The sequence below is a fragment of the Lutra lutra genome, chromosome 1 (genome assembly GCF_902655055.1).
Source record: "Lutra lutra chromosome 1, mLutLut1.2, whole genome shotgun sequence".
Taxonomy (NCBI): Eukaryota; Metazoa; Chordata; class Mammalia; order Carnivora; family Mustelidae; genus Lutra; species Lutra lutra.
In genome coordinates this window covers 129,902,074-129,924,033 of record NC_062278.1, presented here as the reverse complement: position 1 = coordinate 129,924,033, position 21,960 = coordinate 129,902,074, and the positions used below count along the sequence as shown (strand labels likewise).

Below are 21,960 nucleotides of genomic sequence, written 5' to 3'. Positions count from 1 at the left end.
AATTCTACAGGAATCCAGTGTCTAATATACATACATATTATATACATATTATATAATATACATACATATGTATATACATATTATATACAGTATACTATATTATAATATACTATACATACTATACACTCAGGTTGGCTAGGGGAAGTGGCATAGTCCTGAGAACAAAAGGGCCTGAAACCAGGTCCTTGCATTTCCTCTCCTTTGGCACACATGACTGAAAGAAGTCGTCCCAGGGGAGTTTGGGACAGGCTGTCATCTCTGTCCACCACATTTTCTCGGGATGGATTGGAGTGTGGAAATTTGGGATTGAGGGTCAGGAGACGATGCGTGCAAGACGATGGTGTGGTGGGAACACACCAAAGATGGAGAGAGGCTGGAGGAGGAGGCTTCTGTCCAACCTCACTGGGCCCCTCTTTGTCTCCTACAGGTGTCCCGTCAGGCCCCCGCAATGTCATCTCCATCGTCAATGAGACGTCCATCATTCTGGAGTGGCACCCGCCCAGGGAGACAGGTGGGCGTGATGATGTGACCTACAACATCATCTGTAGGAAGTGCCGCGCGGACCGTCGGAGCTGCTCCCGCTGCGACGACAACGTGGAGTTTGTGCCCCGGCAGCTGGGCCTGACTGAGTGCCGAGTCTCCATCAGCAGCCTGTGGGCCCACACCCCTTACACCTTCGACATCCAGGCCGTCAACGGAGTGTCCAGCAAGAGCCCCTTCCCCCCACAGCATGTCTCCGTCAACATCACCACGAACCAAGCTGGTAAGTCTGAAGGCATCTGTGCTCCTTCTGTCTGTCTGTGTGGCTGGCTCCCTGTCCCTCTCTCTGAAGGAACAAAGCTGTAGCCACACCCATCCTGCCTTCCAGTCTCCTCGCAGGAGAGAAGGGGTCAGGCCGCGGGCATTGATGGCCATGGAGGAAACAGGTGTAGCGTTTCATCCCTGAGGGTGATCTGGATTCTGAGGGATATTCTCGAGCTCAGCACAAAGGCAGAGGCATCTATCCAAGTCGGAGTAGAACCCAGTACTCTGCATTCAGCTGGGGCTCAACAAATGCCCTTGGAAAGATAGATGGACAGACAGATGGGTGGTAGATGGACAGACAGATGGGTGGGGGTTGGGTAGGTGGATGGGCGGAAGCCCTGCACGGTATTAAGAACCCCAGTGCTACTGTATCAGAAAACCCAATGAAAGAAACATCTCAGAAATCATGTGATAGAGTTACTTTTCAATTAAACCATGTAATCCAAGAGTGTGTCCTCCTGTGTAGCTTGCTGAGATGAATGCTACACTGCGATAGAGACCTCTCATCATTGGCAATAGATCACTGCCGAGAGCCCATACATCCCTGTGGCACACACAGCTCAAAACACATTTGCTTCTCTCCTCTTTATTTCTGTATCTCTTACTCTTCTGACCTTTTCTCTTTATTACTTTTTACACCTCTTGCAACAACCCATTTCTTTTTATATCCATCTAATCAGTCCATTCATGCACTCACTCCCTTCCTTATTACTCCCTCCTTATTAAGGGAGAGTTAGTTAGCCTCTGATGTGTGTGCCAAGCTGTGGGTTAGACACCGTGAGGGATATAGTGAGACTTGGACACCACGGTTGCTCCCAGAAAACTCATTAACTGCAGAATTTGCAGGACATAGACACGCAATCCAGATCTGCAGCAGGGTGCATTTGAGGCGTGTGTACCGTGCATGTGCAGTAAATACCGAGGGAGTTAGACAGAAATGAGCAATCTCCCCCCTGGGGTGACGGCGCAAGACTGCAGAGGGAAAGTCTATAGGCAGTGGGGGTCGTGGGCAGTGGACTGTGATCTTATTTGGAATTATGGATTTTTCTCAATCAACAGATGCTAGAAGGACAGCTTGTTAGTGGAATAGCTGGAGCCAAGCACATCCCTTTTCTCTCTCTCTCTCTCCCTCCCAGAGCTCCCCCTTCTTAAACTCCTCTTCCCTACTCTGTCCTCGTCTGCTCCTCACCTCCCCATCCTCGGGCTCCTTCTGCCTCTTTCAGTACCAGGCGTCTCTGATGGCAGATGATTCTTGGGTTTAAGCTGTCAGAACTCAGGAGAAAAAAAGGTGTTGCAGGAGAGCGTGGCTGTCCAGATGGCTGCGTTGTTGCCGTGAGCAAGTGTGTGTTCGTGTGTGCGTGTTTGTATGCATGCGTATGGTCACGTGTTTGCATGCATGCGTGTTCAGTGAGAAAACAGGCGTGGAAGTGTGGAAGACTCCAGCTGGTGACCACAGCCCCAGCACCATGGAGACAAAGGTTGTGACAGTCTGTCTTACCCCAAGAAAAGGGGATGGTAATTTCTGGATCACGTGGAGCATGGAACACGGGCAGCCTTTGTTAGCAGTGTTCCCCTTGGAGAGTTTAAGGCGGAAAACTGGCTGAAATATTTTAGTGTCCCAGCTTCTGGGACTAATAATCCTGCCAGGCTGTCATGTCATGCTGGGCTTGGCTGTCTGCTCTCTCTCTCTAAGAATGTGCGAACAAACCTGCCACTTATAGCGGTTTGCTTTGATTCCTGCCCCTCCCTTTCCTTACCCTGCTATTCCCGAACCTGCCCATCTGCTTATCTTGCCATCTGCACCTTCCCAGGCTGCAGAGGCGCAGAGGGATCAGGGCTCCTGCAAGGGGCCCGGCATTGCCAGCATTCAAGATAGTTGTCGTCATCCTCACTCACTTGCTTCTCCAGAAGTGGATTTCTCATGCCCTTTGTTCCTCCTCTGATAGTCCCTTTTCTCTTAACTTTCCCTGATTTTGGAGTCCCAGCCCCATCAAAATCTTCCAATGGGGGATTTCTTTTTGGGAATCTGGAATTCCGGTGTCAGAAAGTTTACGATCTTGGTGGCATGTGGTTATAACGAGACAAATGACAAGGTGACACACGGGTCCTGATTGGTGGGCTGTGGGGCTCTGAGGAGTGTGGTGCTTTCACAATGCTTGGGGGCAGAGCTGTGTGGGAATGCAAACTTTTTAACCATCAGATCATTCCTTTAAAGGAGGAGATCCCCCAAAATAAACACTTGGGCCTGTACTGTCCAAGAGAAGTTGAGAAACACAAACGGAAGTGACACTTTTGGGGGGCAGGCAGGGAGAGGGGAAGAGGGAGAGGGGGAAATCTTAAGCAGGCTCCATGCTCATTGCAGAGCCTGATGCCAGGCTCGATGCCACGACCCTGAGATCATGATCTGAGCCGAAATCAAGAGTCAGATGCTTAACTGACTGAGCCCCCCAGGTGCCCCTAAGTGACATGTTTTATAAGAGGTGAAAGAGAGACTAAGTAGCAGGCATCATGAAAGCCATATCACTCTGCTACATGAAGGGCCAAGGTAGATGGACCCATGTAAGTCCATAAGTCATGCCACGTCTCTGTGAAACGGAACCCTAGAAGACTTTTCCCTGCCTCTGGATCGAGATGGAGATGACTGTGTATCTGTTAAGTGATCCCCGAGGTGATTTGGAGCTTGACCGTGGTTGTCAGTGAGGGTCACATGAGAGAAGGGCTTGGCAAAGTTGGTTGCTAAGTGATCTTGGACTTGATCAGAAGCCTGATGTTCATGAATAGCAGACTCGATCCTGGGAGGCCGGCTTGCTGCTCCGGGCTGGCTCTTCCTTTGGTCAGAAGCTACAGACCATGTCTGCAGCTGGGCATGCAGCTCTAACTGTCCAGCAGATCCGAGATTGTCATGCTCCTTCTTTCTCAGGGCTGCCCAGACATGCCACACTGATGCTGCCTCCCACTGCTCTTGTGAGGCCCGCCCAGTGGAAGCAGGCAGCTCATTGAGCTGATTGAGGTAACTAGTAAAAAGGTTATGGTTGGCATCAGTCCACCAGAGGGAGTTACCAAGAGGCTTTTCTTGGCCCTAAGGGCTGATCTAACACGAGACTGTGGGAGGTTTTGTAATCATCTTTTGGTCCGTAGGGTACACAGAGACAAGCATCCCTGGGGGAACACTGAGGGATCTCTTGGGTCCTGAGAGGCAGAGGGCTTCCGTCTCCTGTGACTGCCCCAGTCATGTCTATAGTCTTGACTACGCAAAGATATTGTGTCACTTGGAGAGTAACAGGATCAGATCCTCACCCAGCCCATAGGCAGTGGCAGAAAACTGCCATTTTGAGCACCTCTAATGTGCCAAGTCCATGCCGAGTTCCTTATTACCATTTTAAGCACCTCCAGTGTGCCAAGCCCATGGCTAATTGAGGTGACCAGAGGAAGAAACGGGCCAGAGTGCTTTCAGAATCTGCTCAACATCTCACCACCGGCAGTGATGTTTCTAGGTTTCAAACTCAGATTCGTGGCCATTTTATTCTCCGACTGATCAAAAATCGCATTATGGTGAGCCAGGGAAGTTGTAAGCTCTCTCTAAGCTATTGCCACATAGCTGGGCTACTTCAGCTGTCAAAAAAAATGTCCATCATCTTTGGTCGGGGCTGGTCATGAATTATGCAAGCTCAGATTTACGTGAGGTCTTCGGGGATGCAGCCTTGCACTGCATACAGCTGCTTGGAGTTTAAAATAGACCAGATCAGATGGAACGGTCTCTGTTCCAGTGGCCAAGCGATCTGCACAGAGCTGTTATCACCACTGACTCCTCCAGCCACTCTCTGGCACCTGGCCCCAGATTCAGACTGATGGTCGGATCATCTGGCTGTCAGAGAGAATTAAAGTGAATGACAAACTTTACTTCTTTTTCTTGCCAACTAGATTCAGAATGTCAGAGTTGGGGAAGGGGACCTCAGAGGAAATCTTGGGGAAAATCAATAAGACAAATCAGACCGGCACATCTAAAAAATCAACTTGCCACAAAATAAAATAGAGTCAGTGAATTTGGGACCATCTGAGCCAGAGGGAACACAGTCAAAGGCCCAAGAGGCCAGGCAGGCAGTGGAGAGGAGCAAAGCAGGGCCACGTGTCAGGCAGTAGAGAGTGGTGAGGGCCGCAGAGAACCGTGGACAGGCCAGCCTCCGCTCTGCTCTGGCAAGTGGTGCCATGCCCCTCACTGCCAGAACCTATAAGCTGAAAACCTAGATTTGAAATGTTAACAACTAGGGGTGCCTGGGTGGCTCGGTCAATGAAGCCTCTGCCCTCAGCTCAGGTCATGATCTCGGGGTCCTGGGAGAGAGTCCCGTGTCAGACTCCCTGCTCAGCGGAGAGTCTGCTTCTCCCTCTGCCTCCCGCTCCCCTTGCTTGTTCCTTCTAAATAAAATCTTTAAGGAATAAATGAATAAATAATAAAATGTTGACAACTAATTAGGAAATTTTAAAGCACTTGAGAGCCAAATACACCCAATACTGGATTTGCCCGATCGGCTGTGGTTTGTAACCTCCGATTCAGAGGGCTAATCGGATTTACCCAAGCCTGAATGGCAAGAGTGCTGTGTTGGTCTAGCCTTATTCCACTATGGAGCAGTCACGTTTCTCACCTCTTTTTTTTTTTTTTAATTATTTATTTATTTGAGAGAGAGAGAAAGCAAGAGAGAGCATGAGCAGAGGGAGGGGCAGAGGGAGAAGCAGGCTCCTTGCTGAGCAGGGAGCCCCATGTGGGACTCGATCTCAGGACCCTGAGACCATGACTTGAGCCAAAGGCAGATGCTTAACTGACTGGGCCACCCAGGTGCCCCACCTAGCTCACCATTTGGGTCCAGTGCAGCAGAGGTAGAGCGAGGGACCCTGCCGTTGGGCCCCCTCTCTGTTCTTCACAGGACTCGGGCAAGTTCACTGAACTGCCATGACCCCTTCTTTCTCAACCGTCACATGGGAGTAATGAGCCCTGCTTCCTAGAGCTGTTATGACAAGCAAATGAGATGAGACAGAAAGTCACTTTGTGAACCACGCTATGGACTGGGGGATGAGGCTCATTTCTGAGCTGGACAGTAGTTTGCTGTCCTCTCTTCCAAAGCTGTTTCCTTCCGAGGCCCCTCCATCACTTTGTTTGGGACTGATGTCATCCCCATCAAATAAATGATAGGGATCGGTTTGTCCATTCTCCAAGGGAGGAGTGGGCACCAGAAGGGCTAGTGGCAAAGTCCCAGGGAGTTGATGAGGGCACTGGAACCAGAGCTATGGACCTGTGCCAGGCTGTTCCTGCCGCTCAGAGGAGCCCGTCCGTCTTTCCTCCTCGTGTGTCTAAAGAAGCAGCACTTGCCCTCTTACTTTTATGAACACATCAGCCTCACTTATATCTGACATGTATATTACCCCCGGTCCACGTGTGACCTACTGTGCCTACTGCATGTGGGATATTAACATATTCACTGTGCCCACAGACACAACCCATAACTTAATTTTGTTTCAAAGATACTGCATTACTTCCATTAATGGTCATAAGCCCCTATAGTTTGTCCATTTTTAAGGTGTTTTTGAAGCTCCTAGACAATTAAAGTCACTCAGAGATGCTACTTTTCCTACAAAAGAATTACCTAGACCACCAATTCTTCTGAACATATCACCTAATTTGCATTATTCCTTGGTTAAATATAGTATTTGCATGCATAAAGAATAATCTTTGAATATGAAAAAGAATTTTATGATATTGCAATATATCGAGCTCTTTGGAGGAAAGATATTATGTAAATCTCAAAATTAAATATTAAAACAATATTACAGTGCTGCCTGTAGAAATTTGGAGTGTTAAGATCCATATGCTGAAACCAGTTCATTTTTAGGGGCTGGTCTCATTGGAAATTAGCAGGCGAAATTTGCTCCGAAGTAGAGAAAAGATTGAGTCAGAACTTTAAAAAGACTGGAATGACTTTAAAGAAAACTTTCATTCAAATTAATAAAGAAGAGTTTAAAAACCTTAAGTAAATGAAATTTTCACTGTTCTTAATTCAATTTCATAGTTAATTTCATTGCTTTCTTCCCATTGTTAATTCTAAAAAGGTTGTTTTTATTGTTTCTTAAGCCCTGACACTGAGAAGGAAATTTTAAGTGGTCTCAGAAAGGTCCGGGCCATATTTTGCCAATCACAGTGTGTTGTGTATTGAGCTGAGTAGGTCAGCAGGTGACACTGTACTTGATCAAAGTCCTGGCTTCCACCCTCCTCAACCTTGGGGCTCTCCACGAGACGGTGAGCTCTAGGGGAAATCAGCCTTTCTCACTTACCCCAGCTTCAGGAGGGAGGGACCACACCATGCTAGGCACAGGGAACCTTGAGAAGTACTTGCCAGGATCCTTCAGTCCCTATATCGGAGTTAGTACAGAGATATTTCTCTGGGTGTGGTGATAGCTGGCCGACCAGGTATCTCCCTCTCCTAAAAGGAAAAACTGAAAAGAAAAACAAAACAAAACAAAACAAAAACTGAAAGGAAAACTGAAGGGAACAATCTTTGGACGATGCCAGGAGCCCCAATCCACTCAGAGGAGCACAGTGAGATTCAGCCGTACTCAAAGGGGTTTATTTAGTTAGTTAAACACTCTAACTTTGGGAATGTATTCATTCATCCAACACAGTCTTTGTGACTGCTTTCCACAGCCTGACTCATGGGTTCTTGCTTCTAAGGGCTCCCGTCTGTTCTCTTTCTCAACAAATATTTATTGAGGCTTTCTGTGCGTCATGCGCTGCTCGAAGCACCAGGAACACAGGAGCAAACAACACAGACACAAATCTGTGCCTTGCGGAGCTCACATTCTAGTCTACAGCACTCACTGGGACTGGGGTCACAGGCCCAGACGAGTCACAAGGGAGCAGACAACTAGCTGGGAAGCAACACTAGGGAACTGTCAGCTGGGCTCTTGGTCCCACAGCATGCTGTGGTGCCAACCTTCACTTTCCAAAAGTTAGAAAGAAGGTAATCACATTGAGAGAGAACATCTCAGTCTATAGCAGCTAGGCTGAACATTGACAGTGTTGGGTGGTCTATTTCATGGCTCAGTAACTGACCAGTTTGGGCTTCTTGTGGACAGATAACACCTGCTGGACTGTGCAGTGCTCTCGTGTGGGTGTTCTCCATGTTTCCAGTCCTGGCCAATGCCTGGTGATGCTGCTGACAGCTGGGGAACAGCTGCGAATGCCCTACTCTGCCTCCAGGCCGGGATGACTAGAAAGCCCCATGCGGCCTGGGGCTCATTTGCTCACTGTACTCCAGCTTGGGCCAGGCACTGCAAGTCCGTGCTTTGTTGAGTGCAAATGGGACAGGCTGCTGGCAGTGAGATTGTAGTATGTTTCTTACCCTGTCCCAAGTCCAAAGGACATTGCAATAACCCTCCTCCTAGAGGGAACCTCACAGAGGGAACCTCTAGTTGGATCATGAGCTAGTTGCTGTTCGCCCCATGGCCTTGGCAAAGGAGGCAGGAGGGAGGAGGGGTTCTGGTGATGCATCTGCCCTGCACTCCTCCTGCAAATGTCAGCTCCGTGAGCCACAACTGTAATCTTCAGGACAGCATGCCTGTACCCGTCTTATTGGCTATTGTTCCCCAGGGTCTAGCTAGATGCCTGAAATAATAGAAGTCAATAAATGTTTATTGAGGGATTAATAAATTATCAAGCAAATGTATGAATGAGAGCCTTAGTCTTTCTTAGACTCAGCTCCGGCGTCCGCATGCGGAGCAGCTTGAGCCCTCTCTGTGGTCTTCCCTTCATTACACATCACACATCTCTGCTGGGTTTGGAGTTAAGCTCCAACATTCTTCCAGATGTGGCTGAGACCTGGAACTTCCTGGTGGCATGTCCTCCCAAAACATGGCCCTCAGAGACCCTGTGCTATAAGCCGGGCTGCCCCTCCCCTGTGGGCAAGCCCCAGCTACTGAAGTGAATGCATAGCTGGGGGTGGTTGGGACGGCGTTCTGACGCGCTGTCTGTCCACCGGCGTGCCAACTCCGTGCCTGTCATTTTCACAGCGCCAGCCATGTTAAACAGGCGGGAGCACCAGGGGTTTTTGAATGCTGCAATTAACAAAACAGTAATCAAGCTAAGTGTTTAATTTCAGAAAATTAACATCTTCTCTGAGCGGATGTGAAAGATGGAGAAAAAAAGGCGCATTAAATGTTCTGGGTAAATAAAGGCAACACCAGTCCACAAATATATTCCAGTTCAAAGGAGACTCTTGGCCAACCCTCAGGCCTTGGGATCAGTTTCCTTCTGAGGCCCAAGCTGCAGGACATCAGTGAAAGAATGGAACCCTAGGATCTTAAAATGTGTGTGCCTTTCTTTCCTTCTTTCCTCTCCTCTCCTCTCCTCTCCACCCCTCTCCTCTTCTCTCCTCTCCTCTCTTTTTCTCTCTTTTCCTCTCCTCTCTCCCATCCTCGCCCCTCCCCTCCTGTCCCCTCCTGTCCCCTCCTCCCTTCCCTTCTCTTCCCTTCCCTCTTCTCTTCTCTTCTCTTCTCTTCTCTTCTCTTCTCTTCTCTTCTCTTCTCTTCTCTTCTCTTCTCCTCTCCTCTCCTCTCCTCTCCTCTCCTCTCCTCCCTTCCCTTCCCTTCCCTTCCCTTCCCTTCCCTTCCCTTCTCTTCTCTTCTCTTCTCTTCTCTTCTCTTCTCTTCTCTTCTCTTCTCTTCTTTCCTTTCCTTTCAGAACAGAGCAAATGCTTTGTCTGTCCAGAAGAGCTCAAGGGCACAAGACCCCCTGGGAACCTATCTGTCCCATACAAAATCCTGATGTGTATATTATTGGTCTCTGAACTGTACTAGTTACAAGGATGATACAATGAGTTCTTGCACGTGCAATAGTTTTTCATGCACATAGGCTGTACTTGTCCTGATAGACTTTATGGCTCCCAGGGGAAAAGACCAGGTCTCACTCCTCCACTAACCCCTGTATGTCAGCACAGTGTCCTCTGTTCTGGCCTTACTTAACATTCATGGTCTTGTGGTGCCTCATAAACCAGCCAGCTGGCTCTTGTTTGCAGGTGCATGTTTGCTTGTGGTGGAGGAAGCTTGGGAGGGGGTGGGTGTGCAGGGCACTGGCTGGGGATAGGACCTCCCAGTGTCTGTTGGCTTATCTGATGCCCTGGGAGAGAGTGAGGGCCCAGGACAAGGACTGGAAGGACAAGGGAGATAGCTGTGCCACAGGAACAGGGTGAAGTTTGAACACAACAAGCAGCCTTGAGGCACGGTGATGAGGTGCCACAGTTCGGAAGGGAGGAAAGGCTATCAGGGTTTGTGGGTGTTGGGCTGGCCACGGGTCCTCAGGGAGGGGACTGGAAATGCAGCTTAGGGAGCAGCTTTCCTAGGGGGCGTCTCACAGACAACTGACATGGAGAAGAGAGAAAACAAAGTAGGAGAATGAGTGGATGGTTTGCAAATACATTAGAGACATGCCAGGGGCCCCCGGAAGTGTTCAGGGACGGTGGCAAGGGGAGAGGGGATTCAGTTCTGTGCATGTGTGATTTGTTGGCATTTGGAGTTCCGGAGTCCAGGTACTAGTTCTGCATTTGGATATTTTCTCCACAAAGTGGGAGATGAGCTTTGTTGCAGAGGGTGCACGAAGTACTGGGGTCGACGGTTCGAAGAGCATGGCAAGCTTGGCAGGGCCGTTGCAGAGAGGGGGGGATGGTATTGAGGAGAGAAATCCCTCATTTCCAGGAAGCAATGAGGGCTCCATGGAAGCTGGGGATCACGTGTTTACGAAGCTGTCCACCTGCCCTGTTACGTGACCTTCTCAGCAGTGCATAGCTGACCCTGCAGGAAGTTAATCATGGATCTCTCTCGGGATGAGTTTTGCTGGATGTGTCCTCAGAAAAGATAAAGGCGACTCACGCCTGAGGGTTAAGGGATTGTTGCCAGTTAGGTTATTACAAAGATGGAACTGGGCTGGATAATGAGGGATGCACATAAGGAAGAGGGCTGACGCATGGGGTGGAAGTCAAGGCCGAGAGGGCTGGGTGAGCCAGCCAGAGTTGCAGGGACTTGTCAGAGGTTGCTGAGAGGAAGAAGACCTGAGTTTGTGGCTTTGAAAATGGAGCCACTTCAGGTGAAGCTGAATCCAGGTGTGCCATGAGAATGGGCAGATGTGGAAGAGTGGTGGGGGGTCAGGGAACAGGAAGTGGTTGGACATGGAAGTCATCCACCAAAGGGCAAGTCCTGGGATGGAGCAGACAGAAGCCCAGGTCTTCAGTGAGTCAGGACTGGTGGTAAGAGGGAGTACACAGTGCTCCCAACATGAAGAGCAGCAGCACTGCCCAGTGACATTTTAACAGAGGGTGCCAGAGAGGGTGAGCCACAGTGTGGAGGTGGTGACTGGGAATAAGGAGGACACGGCCCACTTCCTGACCCTGAGGTGTGCTAGGCATGAAACTGTCCACTGCCACATTTCAGAGGGCTGTAGGGCACAGGGTTCCCAGGCACCAGAGTCAAGAGGAGGAAGACCCATACAGTTGTGGGGATAGTGGCATGCAGAGAGGGCCTCACAGCTGGGCATTGCAGGATGGAAACCTGCCTGCAGAACAGGACAAGGGGCTCTGGGGCTCTGGGTCCTATGGCCAGGAGCCTTCCATCTCCAGGATCAGGAAGGACGGTCCCAGAGACTGCAGACACAGCAACTCTGCCTGGTGTCAGTGGTGGCATTACCAGCCTTAGGGGGGTGGTGGAAGGTTCCCCCGATGTGGGGGCGCCCTGCTGAACACATGTGGGTGAGAGCCAGGGAGGAAGGGACACAGTCTGCTGCAGGGTATCCTTTGCTCTCTCCCATGACCTCACCAGGGGCAGGGTTTCTGGGAGCTGCCTTCTGTGATCAAATGTTCAACAAAGTGGAACGGTCCTTGCGCTTGTCCCGTGCCTATGGGAGGCGGTGCTGATGGGTCTGTCCTTGCCCTGTGACCAGGCACCGCCTGACAGGTACCCCTCATGGATTCACAGCTTCCCATCTGCCACGGATCCACAGCACTCTGGTTTGCCATCCTTTCCACAGCACAGGGCCACTTCCCAGTGTGCCTTCTGGTGACCCCAGCAGCGGAGAGGAGCTAGGCATGGTGACCTAGGAGGCCACCTAGGACCCCACGAGCTGGATGCTTCCTTCCTCTGGCCCAGGGCTCCACCCACATCCACCTGTCTGGATTCCCCTGATCTCCCTGAGGCACTGCCCTCCCCTGTGCCGGGCATCCCCAGGGCTGGAAGCCTGAGTGTAGGAGGAGGGCAGAGATGGCCAGCACCATCCTTTCTGGTGCTGCTCTCACCTGCTAAGGGCTTAGGGAAGTCACTTCCTCTCTCGTCGTCAGTGCTCCAAACCCATAAATTGGGAGAATTAGCAGAAAACTGAATAACCTCAGATGTCCTTTCAAAATTTTATATTCCAATTTCTAGATTTCTAGACAAATAGTTCTCAAATTGAAATGTACATCAGAATCCCCTGAAGGGCTTGTTAAAACACAGATTGCTGAGCAACCCCCCCCACCCCCGAGTTTCTGATCCAGTAAGCCTGGAGTGGGGCTCGAGATTCTGCATTTCTCACCAGTTCCCAGGTGATGCTGACCAGGGATCCCATTTTGAGAACTAGCAGGGTCAGTTGGGATGTTCCCACTACAGAACCACCCCACATCAGAGTTAATATCACCAACGAGACCCTCTGCTATAAACCTGCATCCCCAGAGCAGCCCCCAGCTCCTACCCCCAGCTGTCTTACCCCCGCCTTTGGCTTGGAATCAGGACCTTTGTGGATGGACCCAGGAAGGAAGCACCTGTCAGGGGTATAGGGCTGACTCAGCCACCTGGGCCTAAGACCCCCATTTTCTCTCCCACTCCTGCTTTTTTGAGCCCAGGGGGAGATTCGGCCAATATTCTACAACAGAATCAAAATGATGCCATCCCCGCAAAGCAGTCCTCTGTCCTTAGCTGACTCCAAGGTAAAGAGGGAGATTGGAAGGGCGTGTGAGGGTCATCTCAAGGCAAGCCCGGAGCAAAAGTCAAGAAGCCAATGTCCACAATAGAGGAAAACAATTAGAAAAATAATTAATTTTGCTTTTGTATTCATATCCAGTCTCCAGACTAATTGCTTGTTTGTTTAATCTACTTTGGCCAGAAGTGTTACTGCACCAAAAATATTTAATGAGTCAGGCTTCCTAATGTAAAATTCAAGCATATTTGTGCAATGAAATGAGTTTTCATCATCAGAGGGAGAATCTGTTATGTGAGCAGTACCTTCCTGAAGTTATCTCCCAGAATAGAAATGTCAGAGGAAACACAATTCGTCGTTTGCACAATTCATCGGTGTGCAAACTCTTCTTTGTCTTCCGTACTGGTGGGCCTGAAGTCTTTAGCTGACATTTAAATTGAGATTTTAGGGGCGCCTGGGTGGCTCAGTGGGTTAAAGCCTCTGCCTTTGGCTCAGGTCGTGATCCCAGGTTCTTGGGATTGAGTCCCACATCGGGCTCTCTGCTCAGCAGGGAGCCTGCTTCCCCCCCCTCTCTTTCTGCCTGCCTCTCTGTCTACTTGTGATCTCTGTCTGTCAAATAAATAAATAAAATTTTTACAACAAAACAAAACAAACAAACAAAAAAACAAATACTCTTTAAAAAAATAAATTGAGATTTTAGTTTTTTCTGAAGAATGTGTTTCATGTAAGGAAAAGGTAACCCACCACCCCCCAACCCCTCACTCCCACTCTTTTCACCCATGCCTTTTAGGAGCACCCATAATTTAATCTGAGGCCTCAAGGGGACATTTGGAGGCTTTCCAGAATTTTTGGATCTCTCGGTGAGCCGTTCAGAGTCTGGGCTGGGGAGATAGGAAATGGGACTGGCTTCAGGGCTCTGGGACTCCTGCTTCTGATTCACCCAGAGCGTCTCTGAATTGTTCTGTTTCTCCTTTAAGGCTTCAAGGAAAATTTGGTTGGGAGAAAGGTTTCCACAGCACCTAAAAAAGAAGAAAAATTAGAAGGCTACTAACATTAGGGTAGCATTTCAGCTGAAAGCTTTCAGTGAAGTGAGGATAGCCCCAGCCTCCCGGCTTCTGGCTCTATGCCGTGTAAAGGCACCCCTGTCCCGGGCCCCCCAGAACTGCTCTATTCAGCCCCACTCTGTATTCCTCCCCGGGAGCACCCTCCTCAATGCTGCCCTCCGCGTGCTCTGTAGAAGGCAGTTCACACCCTTGTCTCCCCTCCCCTCCCCAACCTTCCTCCCTGAAGGGCCACTATCCATGTTAGGTATCGGTACATGATTTTCTGACCCTTTTACTTTCAGTGTCGTTAGAAAAGAGCCTGCAATCATTACAGTAAGGGCACACTTTTATGGAACATCTATTATGTGCTAACACAGTGGGAAGAGGCTAAAGACATGACTTATGCCCTAAAGAGTTTATTCCAGTGATGGAGAGCAGAGATGAGCACCTGGAAAGTTAGATCACAGTGCACTGTCCCAAGATGGAAATTACAACCAATGAGAGTCACTAAAATAAGGGCTTCGAGTTGGGAGGAGGGGGGACAAGGTGCCCTGGTGGGCGTGGCCAAGCGGGACTAAGGCAGGGCAGCATGTGGCCTGATGTGTGCCTCTGAAGGCTACTGGGTCATGAAGAGATGTTTCAGAGATCCCCCAAAGCTGGGTTTTACTGGAACAGGGTGTGTGGAGGAGTTAAAAGAAAGCAATGGGCTCCTCTAGGGGGAAATGGGGGGGCAGCCTGGACTGGTCAGGGACTGCCATGTTGTTAAATGTTAGAGGGGACATTGGGACTTTTTCCAATGGGAAGCCATTGAATTGTTTTTTTAAAGACCTGTTTATTTTAGAGGGAGAACGAGCACAAGCACCATATGGGGGTTAGGCAGAGGAGAGAGAGAATCTTAAGCAGACTCCCTGCTGAGCACAGAGCCTGACTAGGGGACTCCATCTCAGAACGCTGAGATCATAACCTGAGCCAAAATCATGGGTCAGACCCTTAACTGACTGAGTCACCCAGGCACACGCCCACTGAAGGTTTTTGAGCATCAGAATAACATGCGTGAATCAAGCTTTGGAAAGAGTAATCTGGTTGCTATATAATTTGACATGAAGAGGCCCAGGAGTATACAAGGGAGGTGGGACAGGATGTTAGGTGTAAGGAGATACAGGTGACAAGACCAGGAGAAAGGCAGGGACAGAGCAAAGAAAGCATCCATGACACCTGGGTCTGAGTCACACTATCAGATGGGTAGGCCATGGTTCATCCCCTCACAGAGTCACAAGATCCCCGTGTCCTCAAGGACAAGGAACCTATTGTTTACATCCTAGATTACTTTCCAGAAAAACTTTAGGTCATTGTGAGATGTCACAGGAAACAATCTGTCCTCTGGAGCATCCATCATACCTACCTCTAGGGAACCCTGCTGTTAACCTTCCCCTTCTCCAAGCTCATTCTTCTCCATCATGTCCATCTTGACTGGGTAGACATGTTCATTTATCCCCGCAAAGATATTTATCAGATAAATGCCCAGGACTGTTGCTGGGTTGTGCTTTTCACATTTACATCAGGAGCTATGCCCAGGCATTGCTTTGCCTATGTAAAGAGGAGTGGACCCAGAAGGAGACTGTGAGGTGGTTGCTGAGATCCCATAGGCTAGCAGACTAGATTTAGGTAGAAAGAGCAAGAGGCTGTACAGGGCATATCCACAGAACATTTGAAAAATCTGTAACACAAGGATCAGTACTCCTGTTTTATAGTTGATGAAGTTGAGGCACAGAGATGTTAAGTGAACTTAGTCCAAGATCGCACAGGAAGCAAACAACAGAATAGGAACCCACGTGTCTCTAGAGCATCTGTAGGGGCCATAGTTCTTCTCTCTTTCTGCCAATTCCTACTGCCCTGGGCTGCGCTCTAGGATCCAGACTATTCCTCACCCTGCCTTGTTTTCCTCATAGCTGGGGTCTGTGGTATACAGATTGTGGGTGGTTAGTCCAAGAATAATTTGGCTGGAAAATGCTATTCTAGAAAGAATAGAAGAAGTTAGCATTACCATGTGATCCAGCCATTTTACAATGAGATATAAACCCAAGAGAAATGCAAACCTAGGTCAGCACAGAAACTTGTACATGAATGTTCCTTAGCAGCCTTATTCCCAACAGCCAAAATGTGTACACAAGCCAAATGTCCGTCAGCTGAGGGATATTCCTCCCAGCAAAAGCCTATGCCCAGGAAGGTAGAAGAGATTACTAAGCCTCAGAGTACATTGTTTGGTGTGGGACAGCAGCATCTCTCTGAGGGGTCGCTGTGACGACCTTCCCTCTGCCACGTACCACGCGGAAGGGCCAGGAAATACTTCCCCCACCTGCCCAGCATGGCTTATCGTGAGCAATGCAGATGGGCTCTTTCTATGGGCCTCCTTGGAAAATTCACATATGACAGTCCCCTTAAGTAGAGAGGTCATTTGGGGCGCCTGGGTGGCTCAGTGGGTTAAGCCGCTGCCTTCGGCTCAGGTCATGATCTCAGGGTCCTGGGATCGAGTCCCACATCGGGCTCTCTGCTCAGCAAGAAGCCTGCTTCCCTCTCTCTCTCTCTCTCTGCCTGCCTCTCCGTCTACTTGTGATCTCTCTCTGTCAAATAAATAAATAAAATCTTTAAAAAAAAAAAAAGTAGAGAGGTCATTTATCTTCCAGGAGACTTACAAGGGTTGTCACCTGAGCCAAGGTGAAGGGGACTCAGCCATGACCCTCACCATAGCTCCTAAGGCAGGTGAGAGGTGGCCTCAGAGCAAGGCTGTCCCTGGTCTGCTTTCTACCTACAGAAGCATCATTGTTTTCCCTTAAGATGAAATCTGCCAAAACTTGAAACCCAAGCTTCATATTTTTTATAAACTCTTCAGGCATTTTACTCCAATAGATCCACTTAATTTTGAATGTTTGTGTGTATTGCTATTATTTTTTTAAACTGCTTTAAGTACTTTTGATATCTTAAATAAAATATTTTAATACAGTAAACTGTTACATCATTTATTATATCCCCAAATCGGTTATGGTTAAAGCTGTTTGAAAGAATTATTTTGACACAAAAATCAATTAAGACATTAGGAAGCAATTTTTAATAAGCAAAGATAATGCATTAGAAGTCAGTAATTGTCCTAGAAAAAAAAGCATCGAATCATTCTCATATTTTGGGATTTGAGATGCTTAATTGTTGGGGGGTGGAAATGCCTTTATTAAATAAGGAAAACAAAATGAATAAGAGGAAGACTTTGGATATGGCTGAGTCAGTAACTAAATTAAAGGGTTTAGGAAGGTCATAAACATAAAATACATGGGCCAGGTGAACCGGAGGTAGGACAGCAATGGTTCCACACACAAAGACTCAAGGTTTGGATTTTGGGTTGACTCTGAGATAGATACACGCCCCCCTTCCCAGACCACAAACACTATGGTCTCCTTTGAAACCCTCCTAACAAATGGAGGGCTGGCCAAGGCCACGGGCAGGGATGACCTGTGACTAGTGTGGGCCCCTGTTTGCCCTGTGTCACCTGTGAGTTCTTTCATAACTTGCAGTCGAGGCCATCCTGTCTCAGCAATATATCCACATCTCATTTGTCAGCTCAGGCGAGAACATTCCGCACACTTTCTCTGCTGTATGTGATATGCTATCTTGGATCTGCCTGCTTCAAAAGCAATTTGGGAGTATGATCTCCCCAAAGTCTTCCTTGGCGAGAAAGAGACAGTGACTCACTGACTCAGCCCGTCTTTGCATTTTCTCCATCCCTGAGCCCCTTGACCAGTGGAGGTTAAGTCTCTTGCTGCTTCTGACACATTTAAAGGGCCTCTTATTACTGACAGTAGCTTCCCTTATCATACGCTCCTGCTGCCGGTTCTTTTTTGAACCCAGCTGATTTTGCCTGGGTGCTTGACAGGACACTGTGCATTGCCTCCCCACTCTTCTTTTTGCATCTTGATTTCTTATCAGGTCCAGCCTCTGTATTGTGCTAAGAAGGAGTACGGGGCAATTTTGATCATATTTGGGGCTTTGGAGCATCTCCTCTTTAGGAGACTTCTTGAGCCTTCAGTGCCCTTTCCCCCCCAAATAGCCCCTAAGCTAATTCTTATTAATTCTAAAAGAAGTTCCATATTTATTTCTTTGCTAAATTTTAGTAGTTTCATGAACTCTTTATTTTCATTTTCTTCTCTCCATAGAATGTACAGTTTAGTCAAAAGTGCTCTTGTGAGGGAGAGACTCTTTCAAGCATTCATTGAAACCATTTCTTCATCTGAGGAGGCAAGTTTATGGAGAAAAGACAACAGGCCAGGACTTTCTGTTGAAACCAGCATATTCAGGGTTCATGGGGCTGCTGCTTTGAATTTATCTTCCCAATCCTCTTTATTCTGCCTAGTTTTGCCAGAAGAAGATGGTGTTTGTATGGATATCTGAGCTCATTTTTTATTTTTTGTTTTGTTGGAATGTTTCATAACGTGTAAAACACCAGATTTAGAGATGGCATTTGCACTTGGAGAAGGAAAATAAATCCATATTTGTCACCCCAAAAAACCAAATTGGTGATGACCCATGTCAGAGCACCAAATGTAGGCTGCCCTTGATTTTCAGGGAGGAAGAGTAATACTCTCCCATTACCCTCCCACGTGTTAAATCCCACTTCAATTAAAACATAAGATATTTAGAGTGACCTGTGTGAGGATAAACAGCCCGCAAGGGGGTCTGGGAATGTTGTCATCATCATAAATCTGAGCAGCGTGGGCAGTGGTGACCCTTACCCTCTGGCAACTTCTCCCGTGTCCACGTGCCAACTGGCTGCAGAGGTCTTTGCCATCTGTGGAATGGGGACTTTCTTCTCAGATTTGGCTCTGGATTGCTTCTGGATCACCTGCCCCATGATTGCCTCTTTACCACCTAACCACAGCTAGATGCCAGGGATCTTCAGGACAGGGCTGTGACTTTTTTTTTTTTAACTCATCCTTCTGTCCCCAGTGACTAGAATGGGGGCCTGGCACAGTGGTTAGCAAATATGTTGAGTCTTGAATGGTGGTTTTCCAGGGATTAGAGGCCAAGGAAAGAACCAAGTCCATCAAAATCCTCAGGCCATTAGGTTAATCTTTCCAATTTCTAATGCATGGTGCTTTAGCTCTCAAGGCAGAGGAGAATACCTATATGGCATTGACGTAGTTGGCAACGCATAAATCGTGTGTTCACGCGGGCTGTGGGCAACGTGGAGCTGGGCAGCAAGTGTGGCAGGGGTGGAGGAAGCAGGTGTCCCTAAACTGCCTGTGTTGATGGCCCACCAGGATCCCCTTGTGATCTGGCCTGACTCCAGACACTGTGGCAACTCCTCCTCTCCCTGGCTCTGCCCAGTGCCCTTGAGGTCAGGAATGCCAGCCATGAGCCATCCCCACTTAAGCATCCAGCCTGTTGCTAACTCCGAGCTCGGTTCCTGGTTTCCTTTTACATAACTTTGAGGTAGCATTTCACACCTTCTCTCCTGAGGACACTCCTTGCCACTTGACTTCTAGGTAATCACACTCCCCTGCTTCCTGCCATCTTATTGGCTTTGCCTTCTCCCAGGTCCTCAGCTATTTCTCCTCCTCTCCTGAATCTTAGACGGTATATTCTCTTCTCATTCCCGCGAGGGCCTCTGTCTACCCTGTGGCTTTCGGCATCTCTGAAACACTGATGGCTCAACACCACTGTCTCCAGTCTGGATCTCCTATCTGTGCATCTGCCTGCGCAGAAGCTTCTACTCTGTCTTACCGCATCTCAGTTCATGGCAGCCCCACTCTTCCAATTGCTCAGGCCGAACACCTTGGAGTCATCTGGGCTCTTCCATTTCTTCCCCACCCCACATCCAGTGAGAGGTGCTAAATCTATTCAGAATCTGACCACCCCCATTCTCACCCCCTCCACCACTCCGAACCTGGTCCAAGTAGCCACAGGCTTGCAGCTAGATCGTTGCAATCGTGTGAAGCTAGAGCTTTCAGCCTTGGCACAGCCCCTGCATTCTATTTGCAGGGCAGCCCAGGGTGAAGCTGTTAACATGCAGGTCAGATGGTGTCACTCCTCGGTCTACCCCCTTCCTGTGGCCCTCCATCTCACTCGGGGTAGAAGCCATTGTCTGCAGCCTCATCTCTGCTCTAGTCCCACTGGCTCTTGGCTGCTCATCTGGAACACCGGGCTACTCCCAGGTTAGAACTGTGACCCTGGCCTTTCCCTCTCACAGGCTCTTCTCCCAGGAGTCTTCGTGTCTGCCTCCCCTCCTCCCACCCCATGCTTCCACATTGACTTCTCAGGCAAGGCCTTGCTGACCCAGTGGTTTGGAACTACAGCCTTCTCCCAGCGGGCCTCCTACACTCTGGCATTCTCTGTAACCTTCTCCCCTGCTCCACTGGTTCCCTTGTTACTATTTTAAAATCCCTTGTGATTGATCGATTCCATCAGGCCTCTGAATCTCTCCACTAGAAAATAAACTCCATGAGGGCAGGGAATTTTCTTTCATTCACTGTGGAATCTCCAGAACCCAGAACGGCGCCTGGCACATGGCAGATGCTCCGTGAACATTTGTTTAATGAGTTCATTAATGGATCTGGACCATGATGCTAAGTTAGGAGGAAGAGAAGGTGCCTTTGATGGTTGAATCAGGATCAAAAATTATTTCAGTTTACCAGATTCATAGGCCAAATATAGCCCCATAAAGGTAAAAACATACATGTAGATCCCTGTAGTCAGAGCCAGAAGCTTACTCTACAAACAAAAGAAGAGGAACGTACCATGAGGAAACCTAAAGGTTAGATTTGACAGTATTTCAGAATCAAATGGCAGGGACATTTTTTTTTATTTTTTTATTTAATTTTTAAATTTTTAAATAAACATATAATATATTTTTATCCCCAGGGGTACAGGTGTGTGAATCTCCAGGTTTACACATTTTACAGCACTCATCATAGCATGTACCCTCCCCAGTGTCCATATCCCTACCACCCTTTCCCATCCCCCCTCCCCCAGCAACCCTCAGTCTGTTTTTTGAGATTGAGTCTTTTATGGTTTAAGGGACATGTTTTTGATGCAAAAAAAAGAAAAAAAGAAGCTGATGGTCCCATTAACAGATGTATAATGCACAGATTATGGGATATGGTAGGTTTGCCCTAATAATCTTTGCTGCTTAAACAGCAGTGGGAGAATTGAATTTACCTCTGGGCCACATGCCTAAAAAGACAACATTTGGACAAATGGAGCCCCATTTGGACAAGAGCCACCTCGGGTAACTACATGTCATGGGAGAAATGTTCATAGTATCTGGCCATTCTTTTCAGCAGGAAAAGCTCAGGGGAGACCTAACTAGTTTCTTTAGCTATTTGACAAGCCATTCCATGGAAGAAGGAGCATCCACTATTACTTTAGTTAGTAGAACGGAGACTGTTGAGAAGAAGACGAATTTGAGATAAGGATAGGAAGACACGCAAATTGGTGAGAGCTACCCAAGTATGAAGCCACAGCTCCCAGAGGCAGTGAGCAACCCATCCCTGGAGACACAGCAGGGCCCAGCAGAGAATCCTTGATAGGGGGATTCAGGACTGCATAAAATCAGGTCCTCCATGAAGCAGACACCAAGATGGGATTAGAGGCGCCAGAGATTGGGAAAATGGGAGGGCAGGCCAGAGAAAGCCGGGAGAGCCATCAGATTACAATGAAGGAGAGAGGGCAGGAAGGAGGACTGGATGGGAAGACTTTGACCACCACGCTGTACAAAGAAGTATCGGTGAGTCCGATGGGGAGTTTTTGGGTGAAAGCTGCCCAACAGAAGGGTCAGGAATGGGTCTTTGGAAGCATCCTCACTGCTCTCAGTCAATGGCTGGAAGCAGCCTGTGGAGGGTGGGGTTCTAAGTGGCTTCTGAGGGCAGAAGCCGCCCGGGGCCATGAGTCGGCTATGTTCCCAAGGGTGGGAGCTCTTGCAAGTGTGTTTTGGGGGCCCCTAATGGGAACTGTGCAGGGTCCTGGGTGGACTCCATGATTCTAAGCCCTCCTAACACCGCATCTCACCCTGTGCTCTCCTGGGGCTTCCAGGACTATGGGCATCTTCGTGACAAGAGCTCAGCATCCCCACCCCTGGCCTGGGAGCCA

General features: G+C 48.6%; 1 protein-coding gene across 1 annotated transcript in view; it reads left to right on the top strand.

Annotated features, from left to right (window-relative positions):
* The window catches only part of EPHB1 (EPH receptor B1), a 430,594-nt gene that overhangs the window by 313,963 nt on the left and 94,671 nt on the right, over positions 1 to 21,960 (top strand). Inside the window, exon 5 of the mRNA XM_047736385.1 lies at positions 428 to 763. Coding sequence (XP_047592341.1) covers positions 428 to 763 — 336 coding nt within the window. The remainder of the gene's footprint in view (positions 1 to 427; positions 764 to 21,960) is intronic.